Source organism: Oncorhynchus masou, chromosome 9 (assembly GCF_036934945.1).
Source record: "Oncorhynchus masou masou isolate Uvic2021 chromosome 9, UVic_Omas_1.1, whole genome shotgun sequence".
NCBI classification, from domain to species: domain Eukaryota; kingdom Metazoa; phylum Chordata; class Actinopteri; order Salmoniformes; family Salmonidae; genus Oncorhynchus; species Oncorhynchus masou.
In genome coordinates, this window is record NC_088220.1 from 31140247 (window position 1) to 31165275 (window position 25029).

General features: G+C 43.3%; 2 protein-coding genes across 6 annotated transcripts in view; both read left to right on the plus strand.

Annotated features, from left to right (window-relative positions):
* Nucleotides 1–230: 230 nt before the first annotated feature.
* LOC135545845 (glycerophosphoinositol inositolphosphodiesterase GDPD2-like) lies at nt 231–13745 on the plus strand. Of its 4 annotated transcripts, none has more exons than XM_064973784.1 (15): nt 231–333; nt 3049–3314; nt 5252–5355; nt 5481–5574; nt 5660–5719; nt 5890–5988; nt 6261–6354; nt 6586–6731; nt 7174–7256; nt 7426–7585; nt 8172–8375; nt 8471–8619; nt 9136–9283; nt 10976–11058; nt 12959–13745. In XM_064973784.1, exons 2-15 carry the CDS (start codon nt 3228–3230, stop codon nt 13101–13103), a joined length of 1656 nt encoding a protein of 551 aa, XP_064829856.1. In that variant the 5' UTR covers nt 231–333; nt 3049–3227; the 3' UTR covers nt 13104–13745. The 4 variants fall into 4 exon arrangements, with proteins under 4 accessions (XP_064829856.1, XP_064829855.1, XP_064829857.1 ...); XM_064973783.1 differs by having other exon boundaries at nt 250–434; XM_064973785.1 differs by having other exon boundaries at nt 252–434; nt 13034–13745.
* Nucleotides 13746–13833: 88 nt separating this feature from the next.
* The window catches only part of LOC135545843 (disks large homolog 3-like), a 139895-nt gene continuing 128699 nt past the window's right edge, over nt 13834–25029 (plus strand). Inside the window, exons 1-3 of one of the 2 annotated variants that reach the window (XM_064973776.1) lie at nt 13834–14629; nt 16421–16552; nt 21383–21468. In XM_064973776.1, the coding sequence (XP_064829848.1) occupies nt 14614–14629; nt 16421–16552; nt 21383–21468 (234 nt within the window). In that variant the 5' untranslated portion in view covers nt 13834–14613. The remainder of the gene's footprint in view (nt 14630–16420; nt 16553–21382; nt 21469–25029) is intronic. The other variant, XM_064973777.1, reaches the window with a different exon arrangement.

The following is a 25029-nucleotide window of genomic DNA, read 5'->3' on the forward strand; positions in this document are numbered from 1 at the left end:
GTGGTACAGCTGTAGACATCCTCAGACAGAAGCCCTGGTTTTCTGACACTTAAATGATGAAGTTAATAGCATATATTTAGTACATTGATGAGGTGCTTGAAAAACGTCCCTGCCTCTACCCTTACACATGTTCATTCTAATTTGACAGATCTGACAATGCTTTCTCTGCAGTTGTAGGCTACCTGCGTTTGAGTGCCTCCCTCTAAATAGGCATACCCCTCCCCCTTGCTACTTTAGGGACTTGCACCCATTCATTCTGATTCATTAACATTCCTGCCACATATTTCCACAAAGAACCGGAGTGGACGGCAGAACAACAGGCACAGAAAAGAGGTAATGAAATATAGTGGACTGGACTAGAACAAGTTGATGAACAGAACATCACCGGCTGTTATGGTGTTGCAATAGAGATGCACACACACTATGATCTAAAGGTATGGTGCATCTCATGCCTCCAGCTTTTACTAGCCTACTGCATTTTAATGCGTTGTCAAATGAACTCAAATTGACTAATAGATCTGCCTATTTCAACTAAATGTTGAATTAAACACATTCAGTCTGTATCAGTATTGAACTGAGATGGTTATCTGTTGTTTTTAAACTTTGGTAAATTGAGGAGAACGTGAAATGTGCTGTGTGGACTGTGGTTATGATGCAGTAGGTCACATTCTAACTAGCACATCAAAAAAACTTCTGAATCACATTACTCATTGCAGGGTTCACCACAGAAATAGCTAAATAGTAGGCTGTGATTTCTGTCGCTTACTTTTGTATGGCATTTTATTACCGTTTTTATGTCATCATGAGTGGGTTTAATTTAGTATTTTTAAAGCATTCCAAATGTTAAAATCCAGGACAGTCAAGGCACATTTCATTTGATTTCAAGTGCTCATATTTAAAAGGGCAACAATCAGGTTTAGATCCATGATTCAATTGCAACAGTCTTTGTAGACAGGTAGTTGATAAAACATGTTGGAATCTTGGCTCAAATAAAATAATCTTCCCCTTTCCTGTTCTGATCAGTAAGCTTCCCTTATTTCCGTGTAGGCTAGTTGACCATGCTCACCTGTGCATGGAACAAAGAATGCTTACTATGTAACTGCCAAGTCGTAGTGCTTGATGTGTAGCAAGGTGTACATCATGTTTTCTCACACTGGTAACACTGCTGACAACATAACTTAATATTGTTAGGAGTAAATGAGATGTTTCGTCTAACAAATATGGATATTATTTTTCGGACCACACACGTTTAAAGGAATGTTTTTGATGCTGTTGCCATCTTCCTGTTCTTTGTCGGATGTTTTGTATTCTATGTTTTTATGTATTCGTATTGTAATGGGGTAATTTAACATCATTAAAGTTCGCATTTAGTTTAGACTGATCAACACAATGTTTATCATATTCAGATTTTCTCTAATAAACATAAAGTGTTCTATTTGTAACACTCAAGGGCTGTGTTTAGACAGGCAGACAAATTCTGATCCTTTTTCCACCAATTGGTCTTTTGACCAATCACATCGGATCTTTTTCAGAACTGATCTGATTGTTCAAAATACCAATTAGTGAAAAAAGATCCGAATTGGACGGCCGGGTGTAAACACAGCCCTTGAGTGTTACAAATAGAACACTTTATGTTTATTAGAGAAAATCTGAATATGATAAACATTGTGTTGATCAGTCTAAACTAAATGCGAACTTTAGTGATGTTAAATTACCCCATTACAATACGAATACATAAAAACATAGAATACAAAACATCCGACAATGAACAGGAAGATGGCAACAGCATCAAAAACATTCCTTTAAACGTGTGTGGTCCGAAAAATAATATCCATATTTGTTAGACGAAACATCTCATTTACTCAACTTACGGTGTGAGTTGATGGTCACTCGACTTGAAGCAGAATGTTATGGATTATTCTCATATCTGTTGCTAGTGATTGATGCCAGACTGGGTGTACAAGGACACACGAATTATTCGCCGTTGTGTTGTATTGATGACATTCTGTGAACACTGTGATTCTGTAGCAGCTGGCAGTCTCTTTTTCAAGAGAGCCCTGGGCAAGAGGTGGTGGATTTAAGGGAGGTCCCCCCCACCATCCTGAAATTCAATTCTGTACATACATTTTTAGTCTCTTCAGTTGTAACCTAGTCATCTTACATTTCACAATGGCAAGGCATCTGGTTTCATGCGGTAAAATCTATTCAGATTTCTTGGAGTTTCACTTATTGCCGACCTGCTCAGACATGCCCCTGTGATCATAAGGTTCACATGAGCCTGACCGGAGGGCTTTCCACAGCACAGAATACCTTCACACTGCATGTGCCCCTCTCTGTAAAGGCTAACTTCATGGATTAACAGCTCATGCTTTAAATATTTTTTTGATCAATAGATGGTCTAATGTCAATTTGCTTTACAATGTTGTTGAACGATTTAGAAATTCACTGACTCATTAGAATAGCTACGAGTCTGTAACTTGAAATGTGTATTTCACCATTCTGTTGTTCTTTAGGAACTGGGCACCCTGCCCTAGTTTCTTATCAACACCCCAGTAAAGAGAATAACAGCATGGATCTGCCTCAGCCTGTTTAACCATCTTTTAACCCTCTTTACAAAGTAACATTTTTATATTGTGAAGCTTTATGTCTTGGTTTGGTAAAACCAGGATGCCAGTCCCCCATACTAAACCCCTGGTTAAAGTCTCCCCACTGCAACCCCCTAGTGACAATGAACCCCCTCCTCCTCCTTCCTCTCCATCCCTGCTCCCACCCTGTGTATGGATGTGCCTGTCACTGTCAGTTCTCCCATATTGTATTGGAACAGAGGGTCTTATGGCGCGACTTCACTCTGAGGCCTCTTACAGAACCCCACAGGGTCGGCCATTGTCAGCTCTGTCAGCAGCCAGCCAGGCCGGCCCCCAACATAGAAGCTCTATTCAGGGATGTATTGAACAGGGATGGCCCTAATACTCACAGATATTCCCTCTTTATCCCTCACTCTCCCGTCCTTACTCTTTTCGTCTCTCTCTCTCCTCCTACACTGTGTAGGTTCAGAGTGGTGAGTCAGCCCTCAGCAGAGTGGAACCCCTCTCCTCACCTACAGAGCACAGAGCTGTCCACCCCCCACACACCCCACCGCTCTATCCAAACCCTCTAGGACAGACAGGATCCCCACTCCTCTGGACAGGAACCCCCTTTTTGTTTACTGTGAATCAAGAGATAAGGTGATGATGTCAGAGGACAGCTGTTGCCGAATATGCTGCAGGGGGGTATATAGCTGCTACTGGAGGCACCCCAGTGAGAGGATACGAAAAGTGAGTACTGTATGCCTAGAATTTTATTGTGTGTAGAATATACTGTAACTACAGGACATTCATTAAGACAATTATTATTTTTGGCACCAACTTCTCACTATCCTCACCTTTTGGTTTATGTACATTTGACATTTGAATAATTTAGCAGACACTCTTATCCAGAGCGACCTATAATCAGTGTATTACTATGTACTGTAATTCCATGTAGCTCAAATGTTGTTTTTAGTGACTTCTCTCAGGTCAGAGCTACAGTTGGTCTACAAGGAAATGTTCACACTGCTTTGATATGTGTTGCAATAAAAATCATCATCGTCATCGTCCCCCAGCAGCAGCAGTCGCTGAGACACTGCCAAGGGAATTCAGCTTTGAATTTGCTTGCGCCTTCTCTGCAGTTCAATTTCTTGTACCTGCATTACCGTGATTATAATGGATTAACATTCCATTGGGCAACATTCAGTGGAAACGTGAGGATTTTTCCCCTTTTATAAACTCATTGTGGTTGTATAATCGGAAGCCTTTATTCCAGTGAGGCCAGTGAGATGTGGATGGATGTTATTGGAGAGGCATCCATTCATTCAGACCTGTTGTGTAAATAAGGGCAGGATAATTGGGAGGGAGATTGCGATGCAGAGTAGAGCATGTGCATGTGTGCCAGGACTACTTTCTGAACTGAACAAACAAGCTCCTACTGGCTGGGTAAAAGCGTATCTGGGAAAGATCAAGTGGTGAAAAAAAGTACACAAATGTCATACTGGAATAAAAGTAAAGTTACCTTAATAGAAAATGACTTGAGAAAAAGTTGAAGTCAACCAGTAAAATACTACTTGAGTAAAAGTCTAAAAGTAAATGGAATTGCTAAAGTATACTTAAGTATCAAAAGTAAAATTATAAATCATTTCACATTCCTTATATTAAGCAAACCAGACAGCACCATTTACTTTTTCTTTTAAAATGTATGGATATCTCGGGGCACACTCCAACACTCATATAATTTAAAAACAAAGCATTTGTGTTTAGTGAGTCTGCCACATCAGAGGCAATAGGGATGACCGGGAATGTTCTCTTGATAAGTGCCTGAATTGGACCATTTTCCAGTCAAAATGTAACGAGTACTTTTGGGTGTCAGGGAAAATGTATGGAGTAAAATGTACATCATTTTCTTTAGGAATGTAGTGAAGTAAAAGTTGGCAAAAATATAAATAATAAAGTACAGATACCCCACAAAATGACTTAAATCATTCTTTAAAGTACTTTTACTTAAGTACTTTACACCACTGGACAGAAGTGAAAAGGGGACAAACCATTAGTGTCTTAGGTGTCTTAAGTGTGTGTGTGTGTGGGGGGGGGGGGGGGGGGTTGTTTGGACACAATTAAGGGTGGGTGGATGGTGGATGCTGTTTTTGATTCCTTTTATGGATGAATGGAATAGCAGGCGAAACCAAACATGAAGAGGCATTGGAGAGGCTCCAACAGCCCTGAGGGAGCTAACCGCTGAGCCCTTCAGACACCCCCCTTGCATGCACACTTACCCTTACATGCACACAAACACACACTTACATGCACACAAACACACACTTACATGCACACAAACACACACTCACATGCACCCAAACACACACACACCAATGCACATGCACACACAACACACTTGTTGATCAGAAGTACAATAGCACTCAGAGAATATGTGTTTGTAAACCATAGCTAGGGGTTATTTTAATCATTTTCAAATGAACCCCGGAGATCAATCAAATTCATTGGATGCAAGTCCTGCAAACAGTTTCTGACTGTTGAAACAACCCATTTGCATACTTTTTATTTCATCCTGGAAGTTAAATGTCTTCCTGACAAAGAAGTTTAGTAATGAGATCTTCCAATGTCAGTAGAAATGAGAACAGGTTTAGGGCTCCAGGAGTAATTGTTGACTCTCCTTGCTACAGTGCTCCCGCTGCAGGTTGTCAGTCCTTACCGCTGTGTCCCTCCTCACTCTGTTCTGGATGTACGTCTGTCTGATGGCCTTCAATGACCGCGAGGATGTTAACTGGTGAGCTTGGTCATACACTCTGTGTGTGCATGTGTGCACATACAGCTGCAGACACAAACGCAAACGCACACACTGACAGCAATGGACTCAAACCCTGTGATCTGCCCTCAATTGTCCCGTACCAGGAAGGCCTTTTCCATTCTGAAACTGTGGGTGAACTGGTTCATGGTGCTAATCATCATCTCTGCTGTGTTGACCATCTACTGCACCCTATTACTGGTGAGAGACACAATTCACACACCTGTCAATGTATTTACAGTATGTCGTTGACATCAGCTGAGTTGTAATGGCTGTACAATTGCAGGTCTTTGCGCTGTTCCAACTTGCCTTGAAAGAGCCTTTGGACTTACACTGTCTGCACAAGGTATTAGGAACATTCTTTGTTTCCGAGAATGTTTCCCTTTACATGTTATTTAAGAAGTGCACAGCTATAGTGGCATAACATGAATGGCAATAGCATGGCTGATTTAACCATAGTAAGTCACTTCAGGTGTATTGACTGCATTATATTGTGTTGTGGTTTGCTCTGTCCAGTTGTTCCTGTTTTTAGGTGTGGTCTTCATCACCCTGGGCATCGCTGGAATAAGTCTACAGTGGAAAGAAGAGTGGCACACGGTTCTTCTGTCACTGCAGGTTTAGTAGGGCCAATGTACAGCACCATGGAACTGTGTGTGTGTGTGTGTGTGTGTGTGTGTGTGTGTGTGTGTGTGTGTGTGTGTGTGTGTGTGTGTGTGTGTGTGTGTGTGTGTGTGTGTGTGTGTGTGTGTGTGTGTGTGTGTGTGTGAGAATGTTCGAGCTAGAGTGAGGTGTGGAGTAAGCCTGTGTGTTTAGGGTCAGTGCTTTGCCAGCAGTATGCAGCTCCCTGCTGTGTGTAATACACTGTATGTAACGTTGATCTCCCTCAGGCCACGGCTCCATTCCTACAGATGGGAGGGGTTGGAGCCCTGACCCTGGTCAGCTGGCTGGTGTTCCAGGGCTTCCATAGATCCCGCAGAGTAGGTCAGTGCTGAACTTGTCCAATGAAAATACACAAATACTCACCGTGACATCAATAATATGAGATGTACAGTACAAACCTATAGATATGAATTCAATATTGATAGAGTATAATTGAGTTCTGTGAACCCTGGAACAATTTCAAATCCGTTGACTATCTTCTTTCCTTGCCTTTTTGCATTCACAACAACAGTTAAAGTATGACTGATTTGTTTGTTAACCTGTGTCTGTCAGCCTCTAAGATCCTCATCATGGTAGTGTTTGCTGGCGTGTCAGTGGCAATGTTCCTCAGCCCACTCCTCATCCAATCCCCTTGTCTGGTGGACGAGAAACAGCTGCCCCCTAAACCTGCCCTCTTTGGTCATCGCGGAGCACCAATGGTGAGGAAGTGCCCACTTAATTTATCATACTGTGGTTCTATGGTCTCAATATTAAAGTGCTAAGCTGGGAAATGCTAAGCACCTAAAGGTGATTGGCTACCGTAGTCATACAGTGGATACGACTTGATTACAGAGCTATAAGACCATCATCCAAAAATGGCTGATGTGTTTTACTGTTGACATAAGTTTCATAATCATCCCTTATGATTCAGTATAAATATGAACCAGAGGTCTGAAGCTTGAATTGCTGTCCAGTCATGTGATGGCACCACAAGGCATGTTGCTCTGCCCCCATTACGTTGCTCCAGTCCTCTCCACTATCGCCACCGTAGGCCCACCCATCTCAGCTGTAACATATGCAGCATGGCTCAGTGTTCACACAGAGTCAGGGTAGTCACCGGAGTGTTTCTCACCCATCTGTCCTCTCTCTCTGTGTTTTCAGCTGGCCCCAGAGAACACCATGATGTCGTTCAGGAGGAGTGTGGGGTGCAACGTGACTGCCTTTGAGACGGACGTGCAGCTCAGGTACCCGGGGGACTAGGGCGGCTTCCTGTACATAGACGTGGCAGAGATAGATCAAAAGGGCACTGCTGTTTCAAATTGTTTTCAGTTTAATAATAAGGATGCATGGGATTTATATAGCGCTTTTCAAAGACCCAAAGAGGCAGTTTATTGACGTTTCTTTCTCCTCCAGTAAGGACAGAGTTCCTTACCTGATGCACGACAACGGCAACCATTTCCTGAGGAGGACTACAGATGTTCTACAGAAGTTCCCTGGGAAAGACTTGAACCACAGCACAAACCTCACCTGGGAGGAGCTACAGGAATTAAACACTGGTGATTGGTTCCTGAAGGTAAGGGTGATATCCAATTTCACCAGCCTCCCTTGTATTTTGTAGTGGGGCGGCAGGTAGCCTTGAGGTCAAAGCGTTGGGCCAGTAACCGAGAGGTCGCTGGTTTGAATACCGCAGCCTACAGGATGAGAAATGTGCCCCTGAGCAAGGCAGATACACTAATTGCTCCAGGGATGCTGTACAATGGTGACCCTGGCTGTGACCCCAATCCCTGCAGATGTCTCAGGGGGGAGTTGGGATATTAAAGAAACACATTTCCATTACACAGTATAAGCACCCCCCAAATTATTATTAGTTGGAAATTATTTCCGCTTAGTTGAACTATACCAACTCATTGACTAGGGGCGTCAGGTAGCCTAGTGTTTAGAGCGTTGGGTGAGTAACCGAAAGGTTGCTCGATCGAATCCCCGAGCTGACGAGGTAAAAATCTGTTGTTCTGCCCCTGAACAAGGGAGTTAACCCACTGTTTCTAGGCCATCATTGTTAATAAGAATTTGTTCTTAACAGACTTGCCTAGTTAAATAAAGGTTAAATTTAAAAAATGATTGACATAATGACATATATACTATGCATATCTCCCTTTCAGACAGATCCATTCCGTTCAGTGTCCCAGCTCTCAGAACAGGAGAAGAAGACAGCTGGGAACCAGAGTGTTCCCTCTCTTCTGCAGCTGCTTGACCTGGCCAAGACTCATAACACCTCTGTCATCTTTGACTTGAAGAATGACAACAACAATGACACTAATGACACTGTGAAAACCATCCTCAACTCTGGCATCCCCCACGACAAGGTTAGGGGAATGTCTATCAGTGTCACTACTTCACCAGTTCTGTGTAGTTATACTCGTATTACAGTTGTTTGACAGTGTGTTTCTCCTCTCTCTAGATCCTCTGGCTTCCCCCCACACATAGGGAGGATGTGAAGAAGGTTGCACCAGGGTTCAAACAGGTTTACAACAATGTGCTTGATATGAACCATGATGGAGCAGATTATCTGAATGTCAAGTACAGTGCGTTGAGCGTCGCAGAGATCGGGTCAGTAGCCTACCTCAAAGCGCCCACGCTTTTCTCAGAGCTGTGGCCAAATAAACCTTCATTCCAAAACCACATTCTACCTGTCTGTGCTGACAGCTGCAGGTGTACTGGTTTCATAATTACAAGTGTTTATGTTGGCGTGCTGAGACAAGGAAATGGCACTATCTTAGACTGAGATGCACACAATGCCTCAGGGGGGAATGAGATTCAAATCATGTTTTCGCACAGGTGGATTTCGAATGGCTGAGAGCCCAGTAGTGAAAGTTCCTCATGGGATGATTAGTTTCTGTTGATTTAGTGAAATGAATGGGAAAGTGTTGTCTGAACAAGCATGATGTTTCCTTTAATAGTATGACACCTTACAGTATGATTAACCACTCCTGTCTGTAGTCTTTAACAGGTGTCATGTTTGCTGAAGTAACTCTGTCTAAGCTACTACTGATTATATGTTGCTATGTTCACCTAATCTTTTCATTCGCTACTGAATTTGTGTTTGTGTGTGTTTGTGTGAGACAGGGAGCTTCGGAACAGGAATGTTTCGGTGAACCTGTGGGTGGTGAATGAACCATGGCTCTTCTCTTTAATGTGGTGCTCGGGGGCCAGCTCTGTGACCACCAACGCCTGCTCTGTCCTACAGGACAAGAACAAGCCTGACTGGACAATGGTGAGGGACCAACATCAAACCCCATCTTCTTCACTCTCCCATAGTCACCCCCTCTTCAAAGGTCAAACAGATCACCCCACCCAGACATTGTAATTCTCACAAAGTCAACGTTGCTTTTAAACATTAGTTAACATATACAGTTGAAGTCGGAAGTTTACATACACTTAGGTTGGTCAGATGTTTACATACACCTCTTTGTGCATCACAAAAGTAATTTTTCAAACAATTGTTTACAGACAGATTATTTTATAATTCACTGTATCACAATTCCAGTGGATCAGAGGTTTATATACACTAAGTTGACTGTGCCTTTAAACAGCTTGGAAAATTCCAGAAAATTATGTCATGGCTTTAGAAGCTTCTGATTGGCATCATTTGAGTCAATTGGAGGTGTACCTGTAGATGTATTTCAAGGCCTACCTTCAAACTCAGTGCCTCTTTGCTTGACATTATGGGAAAATCAAAAGAAATCAGCCAAGACCTCAGAAAAATAATTGTAGTCCTCCACAAATCTGGTTCATCCTTGGGAGTAATTTCCGAACGCCTGAAGGTACCACGTTCATCTGTACAAACAATAGTACGCAAGTATAAACACCATGGGACCACGCAGCCATCATACCGCTCAGGAAGGAGATGCATTCTGTCTCCTAGAGATGAACGTACTTTGGTGCAAAAAGTGCAAATCAATCCCAGAACAACAGCAAAGGACCTTGTGAAGATGCTGGATGAAACAGGTACAAAAGTATCTACGTATATCCATAGTAAAACGTGTCCTATATTGACATAACCTGAAAGGCCGCTCAGCTAAGATGAAGCCACTGCTCCAAAACCACCATTAAAAAAGTCAGACTACGTTTGCAACTGCACATGGGGACAAAGATCGTACTTTTTGGAGGGATGTCCTCTGGTCTGATGAAACAAAAATAGAACTGTTTGGCCGTAATGACCATCGTTATGTTTGTAGAAAAAAGGGGGAGGCTTGCAAGTCGAAGAACACCATCGCAACTGTGAAGCACGGGGATGGCAGCATCATGTTGTGGGGGTGCTTTGCTGCAGGAGGGACTGGTGCACTTCACAAAATAGATGGCATCATGAGGGGAGTTAATTATGTGGATATATTGAAGCAACATCTCAAGACATCAGTCTAAAGCTTGGTCGCAAATGGGTTTTCCAAATGGACAATGACCCCAAGCATACTTCCAAAGTTATGGCAAAATGGCTTAAGGACAACAAAGTCAAGGTATTGGAGTGGCCATCACAAAGCCCTGACCTCAATCTTATAGAAAATGTGTGGGCAGAACTGAAAAACCGTGTGCAAGCAAGGAGGCCTACAAACCTGATTCAGGTACATCAACTCTGTCAGGAGGATTGGCCAAAATTCACCCAACTTATTGTGGGAAGCTTGTGGAAGGCTTCCCGAAACGCTTGACCCAAGTTAAACAATTTAAAGGTAATGATACCAAATACTAATTGAGTGTATGTAAACTTCTGACCCACTGGGAATGCGATGAAAGAAATAAAAGCTGAAATGTATATGTAAAATTCTGACTTCAACTGTATCATGATATCCATGTGTAGAATTGAACTTGACATTTTCTTACATGTTTTTCATCTTGTGCGCCATCTATGGGTCGTATAAATGTACCTACTCGGTTTGCTGGTACGTATTTTATGTGTGTCTGTGTGTTTCAGGGACGTGATACATACAGATGTATATGGATCACATTGGACCTGGGGTCATTGCTCATAATGTTCACACTCTTCATCTTAAATAGGTGAGTAGTACACTAGTATTGCTTGTAAAAGACAATGGAAACAGTCTGGAATTTTAGGACCTGATTTGTTCCCTTTAGTTTTCTGCTTTGAAAAAGGTGCTGTCTCAGTCATGCTAAAGATGGGTTTTGCTAGTAGACATTGATGATCAATATAATAAACATGAAAAAATTCAAATTGATTTCCCTTTTTAGCAATGTTTACTGTTTCCTGTACGGTACTAACTACTAAGATAATTGCTATCTGCAATGCCTTCATTGCTATCTGCAATGCAAAGTATTCATACCCCTTGATTTATTCCACATTTTGTTGTGTTACAGCCTGAATTTGATTAAATATATTTTTTTATCATCCATCTACACACAATAACCCATAATGACAAAACATGTTTTTTTAAATGTTTGCACATTTATAGAAACTGAAATACAGAATTATCTAATATACATAAGTATTTATACCCCTGAGTCAATACTTTGTAGAAGAACCTTTGGCAGTGATTACAGCTGTGAGTCTTTCTGGGTCTCTAAGAGCTTTACACACATGGATTGTGCAACATATGCCCATTATTCCTTTCGAAATTCTTCAAGCTCTTTTAAATTGGTTGTTGATCATTGCTAGACAACAATTTTCAGGTCTTGCCAGTAGATTTAAGTCAACTTTAATTCGGGCCACTCAGGAAAATTCACTTTGTTCTTGGTAAGCAACTCCAGTGTAGATGTGTCCTTGTGTTTTAGGTTATTGTTATACTGAATGGTGAATTCATCTCCCAGTGTAGGGTGTAAAGCAGACTGAACCAGGTTTTCCTGAAGGATTTGTCCTGTACTTAGCTCCATTCGGTTTATTTTTTATCCTGAAACTCCTCAGTACTTAAAGATTGCAAGCATACCCATAACATGATTCAGCCACCACTATGCTTGAAAATATGAAGAGTGGTAATCAGTAATATGTTGTATTGGATTTGCCCCAAACATGACACTTTGTACTTAGGACAAAAAGTAAATTGCTTTGCCACATTTTTGCAGTATTATTTTAATGCCTTGTTGCAAACAGGATGCATGTTTTGGAATATTTCTTATTATGTACTTTTCACTCTGTCAATTAGGTTAGTATTGTGGAGTAAATACAATGTTCAATTCAATCCTCAATTTTCCTATCACTGTTTTAAAGTCACCATTGGCCTCATTGTGAAATCCCTGAGTGGTTTCCTTCCTCTCAGGCAACTGAGTTAGGTGTAATTATTAACTTCACCATGCTCAAAGGGATGATCAATGTCTGTTTTTTATTTTTTAAATTTCCCGTCTATCAATAGGTGCCCTTCTTTGTGAGGCATTGGAAAACCTCCCTGGTCTTTGTGGTTGAATCTTTGTTTGTAATTCACTGCTTGACTGAGGGACTTTACAATTATCTGTATGTGTAGGGTACAAAGATGAGGTTTTCATTCAAAAATAATTTGAAACACTATTATTGAACACAGATTGAGGGCAGGCAACTTATTATGAAACTGGTTAAGTACATTTTAAAATTTTAAATACTTATTGACTCAAGACATTTCAGTTTGAAAGTATTAATTTGTATAAACAAACTAACAAAAAAAATCCGCTTTGACATTATGGGGTATTGTGTGTAGGCCAGTGATTAAAAAAATATCTAAATGTAATCCATTTTTAAATTCAGGCTGTAACACAACAAAATGTGGAAAAATGTAAGGGGTGTGAATACATTCTGAAGGCACTGTATGTTTCTTGAATGGAACTGATAAAGAAGGATTATACTATGCTCTCTTACCATAATACATTTCATTCTTGTGTTGGTGTAAATCATTTAATTTGTAGTGTTTCGGTTGCATTAATGACATGCAAAGAAAATAACTGCTGTATTTGTGCTTATGATCTTATAAACTAGGACACAAGAGCATCATATAAAGAGACATTCTATAATGAGGAAGTGGAATAATGGTTTGTGTCTGATTGTCTCTAGAAGAAAAGAGATGCACACATTTTCTGCTTTGGAATCAAGAGAGCTATCTTCCTTCTTACCATCCGAATAGTTCAGCTTGGATCCAGAAATCCATCCCACCCCACCCTACTGTCTGAATGGCTCAGTCTTGAATCAGGAAGTAATTAGGCTAATTGAAAAGACAGTATCTATAAAAATGTGTGGATCACATGCATAAAGTACATTTTACATTCATTATGAGAATTTATGAGCAAAGGTGAAAATACCACATGGGTTGCCACAAGGATGGCCATTCAAGAAGTCATTTCATTGTCATTTTATTTCAATATATTTTAAATATTTGTAAATAGTGTTTTCCTATAGAAAATGTTTGCGTGACACTGTATTTGTAAAAAAAAATATTATTTGTTCACTGTATACATTAAGTTTACATTAAGTCTTATTTGGAAACTACTGGTGTTGGGTTCACTGATAAATGTCAGCACTATTTCCACTGGGGCTTACATTCTGAATGAGAGATTTACAAAATGATCACAAATCATCTTATAGCCTATTTTTTAAATAAAATGTTATCTGGATTTGACACCTGTCTGTGTGTGTGAACGCGACCGTGTGTGTACGCGCCCGTGCGTGAGTGAGTAGTTGTGTGCGTGAGAGACAGAGCGTGTGTTTCAGAAAATTACATGTCATGATTTATTTATTTATTCTGTTTGAATAAAAAAAATGGAATGTGTTGGGTTCAGTTGCTGCAGATGCTGGTCCTTGGCAATATGAAAGTCTCTTCTCCAACCACTAGATGGCAGGAGTAACCAGGTTTTTGTGCGATGGTCAAGTGTCAAACTATTGAATATTTTTGGTTGGCTATTTTAAAAAGTTGGAACTTAAAGTAATTGTTCCTAGGTGATACTGATGATAGTAATCGGGTTGGTGGTGGTGGATATGAAGACGATGATAATAATAATTAATAATAGTAATTCAGTTCATTTGTAAAGCACTTTTCTCACACCAAGGGGCAAAAAAATAAATATTTTTGAATAATAATAAAAATTATAAAAACAATCCAGAACATAGAACACAGGCAACAAACGAAGTTATATACAGGTGTCATTAGATCCGGAGGACATGAGAACAGAATTAGCAGAGATGAATGATGAAGATGATGGAAATTATGATTTTAGTCGATGAAAATGATCCCACAAAAACCTGGGTGTATTTTTGAATGACAAGGAATGTGTCGGTGCTGGGCTGCCTATAGACCCACATCCCCATGGGTGGGCTACAGACTCATTCATATACAGTGATCACATGTTTAGGCGAGGGGCCGAGGCCGCGACAGTGGCGCATAAACCCTTTCACTATTTCAACAGAATTCCCGGGAACTTCACATGAAAGAAATTCTTCTCGTGCCGAGTGCCCTGCTGCTGCTACGGTTAAAGTAACATTTCAGTGTAGAGCGAATTTGGGAGTGTCTGTTTTGGTGGTTGCGTTTATAACTGCGGGATTACAGTTGTTTTGGTGAAGAGTAACGGTACAACTTTCAACGCCGAAGTTAGTTTTCGGCTTGCCTCGAAAAGTAGTTCTCAAAATATTTTCTACACACCATGGTCCACAAGTATGGTAAGTGCCTACATAATGTTTCTCAGGAGTTTAGAGGAAAAGATTTAAACTAAAAGTTTATTCGAGGCAGTTTTTTTTAGAACGTTTAGGCTTATTCGCTGTTATGGTTGTTAAAGTAATGACACGTCGAAAATAGAAACTACAATGTAGGTTTTCCGTGGTTTTGCCACTGTGTTGTCAGCTATGAAGCATGAACAGAATGAACTAGTGCATTTTTGGAAGAAACTTGAAATGTTCTAAGCGAAAACAGGAAGTATGTTTCCATGAACTCATATATAGGCTACTGCCATGGAGCACTTTCACACTGCCAAGGGAAGTAATTCAGTTTACTCATAATAAACTTTATGTGGTTGTAGTAAGTGAGGGTGGATCATCTCAATGCTGTTAATTAGGCTACCTACACCTCCCACCTGGCTTCAGCAAACAGCTGTGCACCCTCATGCAATGTAAACAGCAGGGGTACTCAAATACTATACTGAACAAAATTCAGAACGCAACGTGTAAAGTGTTGGTCATATGTTTGATGAGCTGAAATAAAAGATCCCAGAAATGTTCCATATTCCATATGTTCCATATATAGAGTATGGCTGCTATACAATATAGGGTATGGCTGCTATACAGTATAGAGTATGGCTGCTATACAATATAGGGTATGGCTGCTATACAATATAGGGTATGGCTGCTATACAATATAGGAATATGTTCTGCTATACAGTATAGACTATGGCTGCTATACAGTATAGGGTATGGCTGCTATACAATATAGGGTATGGCTGCTATACAATATAGGGTATGGCTGCTATACAATATAGGGTATGGCTGCTATACAGTATAGAGTATGGCTGCTATACAGTATAGGGTATGGCTGCTATACAGTATAGAGTATGGCTGCTATACAATATAGGGTATGGCTGCTATACAGTATAGCTGCTATACAGTATATATGATATACAGTATAGGGTATGGCTGATATACAGTATAGAGTATGGCTGATATACAGTATGGCTGCTATACAATATAGGGTATGGCTGCTATACAGTATAGACTATGGCTGCTATACAGTATATATGGCTGATATACAGTATAGCTGCTATACAGTATATAGGCTGTATGGCTGCTATACAATATAGGGTATGGCTGCTATACAATATAGGGTATGGCTGCTATACAGTATAGACTATGGCTGCTATACAGTATAGGGTATGGCTGCTATACAATATAGGGTATGGCTGCTATACAATATAGGGTATGGCTGCTATACAATATAGGGTATGGCTGCTATACAGTATAGACTATGGCTGCTATACAGTATAGGGTATGGCTGCTATACAATATAGGGTATGGCTGCTATACAATATAGGGTATGGCTGCTATACAGTATAGACTATGGCTGCTATACAGTATAGAGTATGGCTGGTATACAGTATAGAGTATGGCTGCTTTTCAGTATAGAGTAGGCATACTATACTCTAGTTCTGATAGTACTCCCCTTTCCTGCCCATAGCAGCACTAAAAGTCAGACAAACTCTTGAGCAATGAACAAAACCAACTTGATCCTAAATTGCATAGTAGCCTATCACAAGTGTGCCTCTAAACCCTCAGTTTAGAAATTTCCTACTGTTTCACGTACACTTAGACTTGTGTTATGCTAATAGTGGAATAATATTGCCAAATGTTTGAAGGACCATAATGGTAATGTTGCACTGCACTGCACATCTGATCAGTTTCTTAACTTTTTATCACTACGACTGGCTCTGTGAGGGTGTTAACATGAAGCATCCATGTTGTCAGACACAGAGAGGGCAGTGGGTCTGCTGAGACAGTACCAGGATAGTCTGACCAGGCCAGAGGAACAGGCCCTGAAGACCAGCGTGGGGAAGGTCTCCGCTATCTTCGGCAGCCAACTGTTTCACGCCCTACTTGGTAAGACGAGGAAAATACGCACATGCTTTCACTATTATTATTTTATGAATAAAGAAGTCTCAGTCCAACCAGACAACAAATCAGCTAGTGCAGTGTTTCCCATCCCTGGTCCTCGAGTACACCAAACAGTACACATTTTTCATTACAGCCGTGGACAAACACACCTCGTTCAGCTCATTGAGGGCTTGATGATTAGTTGACAAGTTGAATCAGGTGTACTTGTCCAGGGTTACAATAACAATGTGTACTGTTGAGCGTCCACCAGGCCAGGGTTGGGAAACACTCAACTAGTGCGTTTAGTTTCAAGAAAATGAGCAACGCCTCACTAGTTGTTTTTGTGTGGAGGGTTGTTCTTGACCAGAGCTAAAAGACATAGATGGCACAGTCAGGTTATATTCATTTTTGTGGGAAGAGCCTAAACGTTTTTCAGTGAAGTCCCATGAAAGAGGCCTTTCAGTTCAACTCACAAAAGGTTTTGCTGTAACCCCCCCCCCTCTCTAATGTACTCGGATGGTAATGAAATCCTATTAAACATGGCCGTGACACTGTCTATGGGCTGATCACAAGCCGGCCCTCTCAGAGAGCTCAACGTTTTACCAGAGGCTCACATTTCTTTACACATATTTTTTCAACTTGCACATCAGTCAGTATTTGCACTGTGCCATTTTATCCTGCCTTGGTCAGGATCATCTCATAGGAAGACTTCCTAGATGTGGTTCATTCGCAACAGCCAAAACACTGCAGTATGAGCTGTAATAATAGGGTGTTACCAGTCCAGAATAGATTTTTGCAATACCATGAATGTGCATGACCTCACCACCTCGACAGTATCATTGCTTAACTGGAACCATGAGCTAAACTGATTCTTGAGTGTATTGCAACGATACCTTAATAAGCAGTTACGGCACCAAATCAGCTCCTGTGAAACTATATTTCACTTTTGTCTTTTTACCCTGCAAAAGAGACAAATTAGTTCCATTTAACCAATGGCTGAGTGGCCCCTCAAATTATCATTATCATTCCCGAATGATGCTACCCTGTGGGTCTGCTGCTTCGGCTGCTCTGCCCAGAACTCTGGAGCCTCCATGGGGGATGGGGGTCCATGGAGCAGGGGGGAGGACTGGAGAAGAGGGTAGACTGAGGAGGCTGTCCACCGTGACCAGTGGTCTCTCCAGACGTGGATGCCTGCCTGTCCAAACCCGCTGAACAGATACGTTGATGATAATGTGCTATTAGCGAAACTGTTGCTGCGGTCTAACTAGAAAACGATGTGTTAAAATCCCAACAGAAAAGACCAGATATATTGATGTATCTGTCAGCCTGTTCATGTGGTCAATATCTCCAGTATTCAAAGGATGGCTTTGTAAACCACATATGACTATCCCAGCAGTTTATGTCTGATTTATTAAAGAGGTTGCCTCCACATCAAAGAGTAGGCTGGGGTACAGTGAGGGGGTTTCAGATTCCGAGTCAGGATTCCAAGCATTCCACTCCAAAGAGTCTGGATCCCAGGGCAGGAATGTGCAGCCATAGTCTGGGGCTGGAGGTACGGTAGAGTAGAGTACTGTAGAAAAAAAACAGCTCATGGCTGCCTTTGCCCGCGCCATCCTCACCCTCTGTTTCTCCTGGCCTGAGTTCAGCCTGAGGATACAGCCGAGAGAGTCTGTGGGTGAGAGAGAGAGTCTTAGACCCAGGGGCAGAGCGGGGTCAAATGAGGCCCGGGTTTTCTCCTCAACATGTGGTTTTAATCATCAGCCCAGGCACAGGGGAGGTGCTGAACGTTTACACAGCTAACGGGAACACAGGGTTATTCAAACATTACTCACCGCATTAGCCTCCCAGATGCTCTCTGCTGTTTTCCTTCAGGGCCGAGGTTTGTTTGCTACTGTCACTACTGTACATTTGTACAGTACCTATTTAAATAGAGGTAGATGGACTTTGTTTAGGCTACTTGTTGTAGTGGGATTGTTGTAGTGGTGAAGCTATTTTTGCCACTGGCTGTATTTTTGTTGTTGCCAATGTATCGCTATCGGTATGCTGTGTCACAGTGGGGAAATGTGTAAATGAACAGTATTGGCACTGTGTCAAACAAGGTATTATGAAAGTGACTGAAAACTGGCATGACTGGTGTAAAGAAGTGTTCATCAGTTCAGCTGTGGGCAGCATTGTACAGTATTTGAGTATTTGATGTGTGAATGAATGGGAGTGCCCTTGCTTGTGATGCACTGTGGGAAGTTGGAGCACTGAGCGCTTGATTGGATGTTTTGCATGGTTGCACAATCATGAACAAAGGTCGCCTTAACTGCGGACTCATCTCTTTGTTCCCCAACATGCAAACATGCAGGAAGAGGTCGTGGCTAGAGGGGGGGGGGTTTGGGCACACACAAACACCCACCCAACCACGCACACACACACATACACACCCACACACAACACTCCCACAACTTAGTCCATAAGTAGTGGAGGAGGATATTATTGTAGGGTAGGAGGGGAGGGAGGTTGGAATTGTACGCTCCTTTACCTCTGACCCAATTTTGTTAGATTCTAATGAGCAGAGTGTCTGTCTGTCTGTTGCTCATTGTCATCCCATGGAAAGCACTCAGGGCCACATTATTTTCAGGCTGATTCACCCAGAGCTGGCTATGAGTGGAGAGATGTCTCCAGTACACTTGAATAGGTCTACCGGATATACGTAGAGGCGGGGTCTAACATGGGTGTACACACACACACACACACACACACACACACACACACACACACACACACACACACACACACACACACACACACACACACACACACACACACACACACACACACACACACACACACACACACACACACACACACATATACATACAAAGCCCCCGGTGTCGTTTGTAGAACAGAGAGATGTAACAGCTGGAGACATTATAGACTGACTGAGGCACACATTCTAACCAGGACATCCCAAAACGGGTCCACAGTGCTGAACAGAGATCTGTGAGAGGGCCTGTGAAAGAGGTAACCGGGATAAAACAGGGTTTGTATTTTCTGTTCCGTGGCCAGGAATTGATGTGGTCTTCGAGGGTTGGAAAATGTTTTGGAAAGCTGGAGAAAGAGGAAGCAGCAGCCTCTGAGGTTTCATCTGACTCTGGGTTTTGGGAAAACATTGCACCTCTTCACAGCTCTGAACACACTGTTCTCTGTTGATAATGCACCTTTTTTAAGGGTTTGCCGTGTGATAATGGTTTCATATAAGTGGTGGTTAGTGCAAAGTAATTTCAAATAAATTGAACAATTTACACGAGCGATATGCAGTAATATATTTATCTCAATTATTTTGTTTTACTATCAGGGCAAGTTATATGTTTGCATTGTTTGTACAATGCTTACAACAAAGCTAAATACTACATTGTAAAATCATAGGACTAAATAATTGTGTGTGTGTGTGTGCCTCTCAAACCAGCTGGGCAGCAAAAATCTCTGCTTCTACTCCCACACAATCAGACACTCTTACACAGTGATGATTCACATGCCCCCTTCTTCCACTTTTGTTCCCACTGTTGGGATACACACACACACACACACACACACACACACACACACACACACACACACACACACACACACACACACACACACACACACACACACACACACACACACACACACACACACACACACACACACACACACACACGCACACACACACACATTGGTACATACAGTGCCTTCACTCCTTTAGCTCTAGTTCACAGAAATCACATACATATTTGTACACAATACATATTTATACATTTCAAGTTATTGTTGATCTGCTTTCTACACATTGTTTCTGTCCATGTGTCCTGCCAGCTAACAAAGTTGTAGCCTGAGCTCTTATGAGAACAGCGATCTCTTTATGTCAACAGTTCAGCAAGGGGGCCAGTATGTGACATCAGCAACAATGTCTCCCCGCATTCTCATCAAGTGGCTGCCAGTCAATAGGTGACCACAGGACACAGCAGCTAAATGACCCGAAAGGTGATGAAGGGAGAGGGAGGAGAGAGAGAGGTGGTAGCAGAGGGGAAGGGAGGAGAGAGAGGAGGAAGGGGGAGGAGAGGGGAAGGGAAGGGAGGAGAAGAGGGAGAGAGAGGAAGGGGGAGGAAAGGAGGGAGAGAAAGGAGGAGAGGGAAGAGAGGAAGGGGGAGTGTTTTAGAAACTCAAATAAAGAAGGTGGATGAGTTGAGGAAATGAAGGCAATGGTCATGGTAGGAGAGTAAGCAGGATTTGGGAGGGTGAGACGTTTTGGGCTGGCAGTGAGGGAGGCCTGCGGTACAGAGCTGGACAGCAGTGGAACACAGCATGGCCTAGTGGTGATGGAGTGAGAGGAAGTGACACAGAACAGGAGTTTTTCCTGATCTGACTAACATCTAGGTATAGGCACCAATGACCTCAGGGGGTCTATGGACATCACAGACAGTCCAACGTCTTCATGCCATACCATTCGTGCAGATGGGGTATTTGTGGAGAAATCTCTACTTCTCCCTTATAATTTAGTCTAAACTCAATTCCGTAGGAGGCAGAGTGCTGATCTTTATTAGACCATACAAAAGATGACTTGTTGTTGAAGTTGGGGCAGATTGGACATTGAGCAGACAGGATTTGAGTCGTACAACAACATTTAGAAAAGTTTTCGACAAAAACATAAATGAGAAATAGTGAATAGATGTCCCACCCATACAGAGAACCACACTGAAGGAAACAAACTATTTTTTGGGGGGCGGGGGGATTGTCTTTCAAGTACTCACATCTGAGGAGACAATGGCCTTTATTTTGATAACTTGGTGTTTATTCAATTCCTTGCAGATATCCAAGAATGTTACGAGGTGACCCTGCAACTGAACACAACCCAGAATGCAGTGAAGGAGGCCAGTGCTGAGGATGCGGGGGAGGTGAGAAGCTTCGAGAAAGTCCTGCTTCACTTTCTCAGTCAACTTGTACACAATGTAAAAATCTGTTAACCAGATTTTAAAAAATACCTTTAAAAATGCTCTACGCATCTTGCATAATGCACAACAGATTGTAGCGATCCTTGCTAATGTGAGCCAACTCTATTGGTGCTATGCGTAGGGTGTTTACCTTTCACTCCAGCAACCCAGATTCGCTCCCCTGTCCCGCCATTTTCTACACTGGTGTCAGAAGTGGAGAGAGAGAAAAAGTAGTAGTTGTCTGGGAGAGAGACAGACAGACAGAGACAGACAGACAGAGAGAGACAGACAGAGAGAGACAGACAAAGAGAGACAGACAGAAAGAGAGAGAGAGTGACAGACAGACAGAGAGACAGACAGAGAGAGAGAGAGATAGTGACAGACAGAGAGACAGACAGACAGAGAGAGACAGACAGAGAGAGAGAGAGAGAGAGACAGACAGAGAGACAGACAGAGAGAGAGATAGTGACTCTGTGATATGCAGAGACAGACAGACAAGACAGACAGACAGACAGACAGACAGACAGACAGACAGACAAGACAAGACAAGACAAGACAGACAGACAGACAAGACAGACAGACAGACAGACAGACAGACAGACAGACAGACAGACAGAGAGACAGAGAGAGAGAGAAAGAAGTGGTTGTCTGGGAGTGATGGAGGAAGACAGACATCACAGCATTAGTCAGTTCAACAGTGGTAACACCATGTGCTCATCAGTGGGCTGCTGATGACGATGTCACACGATGACGATGTCACACAGACCTTTCATTACAAGTGTTTGCAATTGCATCACATGGTCACCACCGGTAATATTTATAGACCAGCTCAGGAAAAATAAACACTGAGAAGTTTGGTAGAAAGTAATTCAATTCAAAGCAGGAGAGCATAAAACACCAACTTTCTAGTAGGGTGTACACTTCAGTAACTACAGGCCATTTACTCTAGACAACCGCCTGTGAATCAGGGCCCTATGTATCTGCTCTAAAGTAGTACCTTGTTGTGATTGATGTTGTAATGGTCCCTGAATGGGAGGTGATGCCTGATTTCATATCACCTGAATGATTCAATATTGCCTCATAACTTTGTTCCAGCTAAGTCAAAATGTTAATGAAATTGATCCTAGGCTGATTTCTATGGTCCATTAAGGGAACACTTTTTATGGAATACTACGGTCTCGTATTACACATTGTGTGTGTGTGTGTGTGTGTGTGTTTGTGCACGAGCGCTCGTGCATCCGTTTACAACCGCTTTTTCACCTGCTTTAAGTGAAGTGGTTTTTAATGTAATATTGATAGTCCATAATAAATCAATCCAGGACATCCGATAAAAATCTCGTTTACCTAGCATGTTCATTCTGCCAAAATTGGGTCTTATATCCCGTCATGATTTAACCAGCCCCCAAAACAATCAAGTAATGGCAATATTTTTTAAAATCCATGCATTAATAGCATTACGTATGGTCAGTCAAATAGGGACTGTGCAATAAACATGTCAGTAATCGCTCACCATATTGAATTGAATGGACGAGTTAACGCAGAAGATTGTGTTGTACAGTACGTGGCTGCTACACGTATCTTAGTGTGTGACATGACATAAATAGGAGCCAAGCCTGGAGAAAGGAACCTGATGCCTTTGTTGAAGGTGTGAATGCTTCTAGAAAGATTCCAGTCACAGTACTTCAATGTATTTGTTGGCTCTAGGGATTCCTATGTGTACCTTCTAGTTTAAACTATTCAACCTTAGTAGTATTGCACTGTCATGAACCAATCATTTCCCTAACGTAATCAGATTTTCGTTCATTCAATGAATTACAGTCAGATTTAATGCTCACGTGACAGATATCATTTTTCAAATCCCTCATCTTATTGGCCCATGTCAAACACACACTGTGGTCACGCGTCACATCACGTCAAAAGCTTTAACCAAAGACCTAGTGCCCCACCCACCTCTCCTCTGATACACCCTGGTGCTGCTTACAACTACATCAGCCACACAAGGGCCCCAGCCCTCCCTCCCCAGCCCTCCCTCCCTGCATTACAGCTGGTCACCATTCCCAACCCCAGCCCATACTCAACACCAGCCCCATCCCTAGCCTCAGACCCATCCCTCAGCCCCATCCCTCAGCCTAATCCCCAGCCTCAGCCTCAGCCCCATCCCTCAGCCCCATCCCTCAGCCCAATCCCCAGCCTCAGCCCCATCCCTCAGTGCCATCCCTAGCCTAGGACCCATCCCTCAGCCCAATCCCCAGCCTCAGCCCCATCCCTCAGCCCAATCCCCAGCCTCAGCCCCATCCCTCAGTGCCATCCCTAGCCTAGGACCCATTCCTCAGCCTCAGCCCCAGCCTCAGCCCCATCCCTCAGCCCAATCCCCAGCCTCAGCCCCATCCCTCATCCACATCCCTCAGCCCAATCCCCAGCCTCAGCCCCATCCCTCAGCCCAATCCCCAGCCTCAGCCCCATCCCTCAGCCCAATCCCCAGCCTCAGCCCCATCCATCAGCCCCATCCCTCAGCCCCATCCCTAGCCTCAGCCTCAGGCTCAGCCCCATCCTTATCCTCAGCCCCATCCTTATCCTCAGCCCCATCCCCAGCCTCAGCCCCATCCTTATCCTCAGCCCCATCCTTATCCTCAGCCCCATCCCCAGCCTCAGCCCCATCCCCAGCCTCAGCCCCATCCCCAGCCTCAGCCCCATCCTTATCCTCAGCCCCATCCCCAGCCTCAGCCCCATCCTTATCCTCAGCCCCATCCTTATCCTCAGCCCCATCCCCAGCCTCAGCCCCATCCTTATCCTGGCCCCATCCCCATCCTCAGCCCCATCCCCAGCCTCAGCCCCATCCCCAGCCTCAGCCCCATCCTTAATGGGATCCCCAGGCTCAGCCCCATCAGCCTCAGCCCCATCCTTATCAGCCCCATGAGGAGCCTCAGCCCTTATCCTCAGCCCCATCCCCAGGGCCCCATCCCCAGTGAATCCTTATGGCTCAGATCAGTGGCTCAGCCCAGTCCCCAGCCTCAGCCCCATCCCCAGCCTCAGTCCCCAGGCTCAGCCCAATCCTCAGCCCCATGGCTCCTCAGCCCCATCCCCAGCCTCAGATCAGCCCCATGCCTGGTCAGTGAGCCCAATCCCTAGCCTGGGGGCCATCCTTGGGATGGCTCCTCAGCCCCATCAGTCCTGGTCAGTCAGCCCCATCCCTAGCCTTGGGGGCCATCCTTATGGGATCCCCAGCCTCAGATCAGCCTCAGCTGGTCCTCAGCCCCATCCTAGCCTCAGCCCCATCCCCATGGCCCCATCCTTATCTCAGCCCCATCCCTGCCTCAGCCCCAGGAGGCCCCATCCCTGGGCCTAGTGATCCTGGGAGGCTCAGATCAGTGGCTGGTCCATCAGTCTCAGCCCCAGGAAGCTCAGCCTCAGCCTCAGCCCCATCCCTAGCAGTGGGGGGACTAGTGAATGGGATGGCTCAGATCAGTGGCTGGTCAGTGAGGAGGCCCTAGCAGTGGGGGCTAGTGAATGGGATGGCTCAGATCA

Excerpts from the sequence above, each read along its gene's own strand:
- LOC135545845 (XM_064973784.1), top strand. The coding sequence starts at position 3,228 with ATGATGTCAGAGGACAGCTGTTGCCGAATATGCTGCAGGGGGGTATAT. Across the intron at positions 8,376-8,470 it reads CTGGCATCCCCCACGACAAG|ATCCTCTGGCTTCCCCCCAC; the intron begins GTTAGGGGAATG and ends TCCTCTCTCTAG. Across the intron at positions 9,284-10,975 it reads ACAAGCCTGACTGGACAATG|GGACGTGATACATACAGATG; the intron begins GTGAGGGACCAA and ends TGTGTGTTTCAG.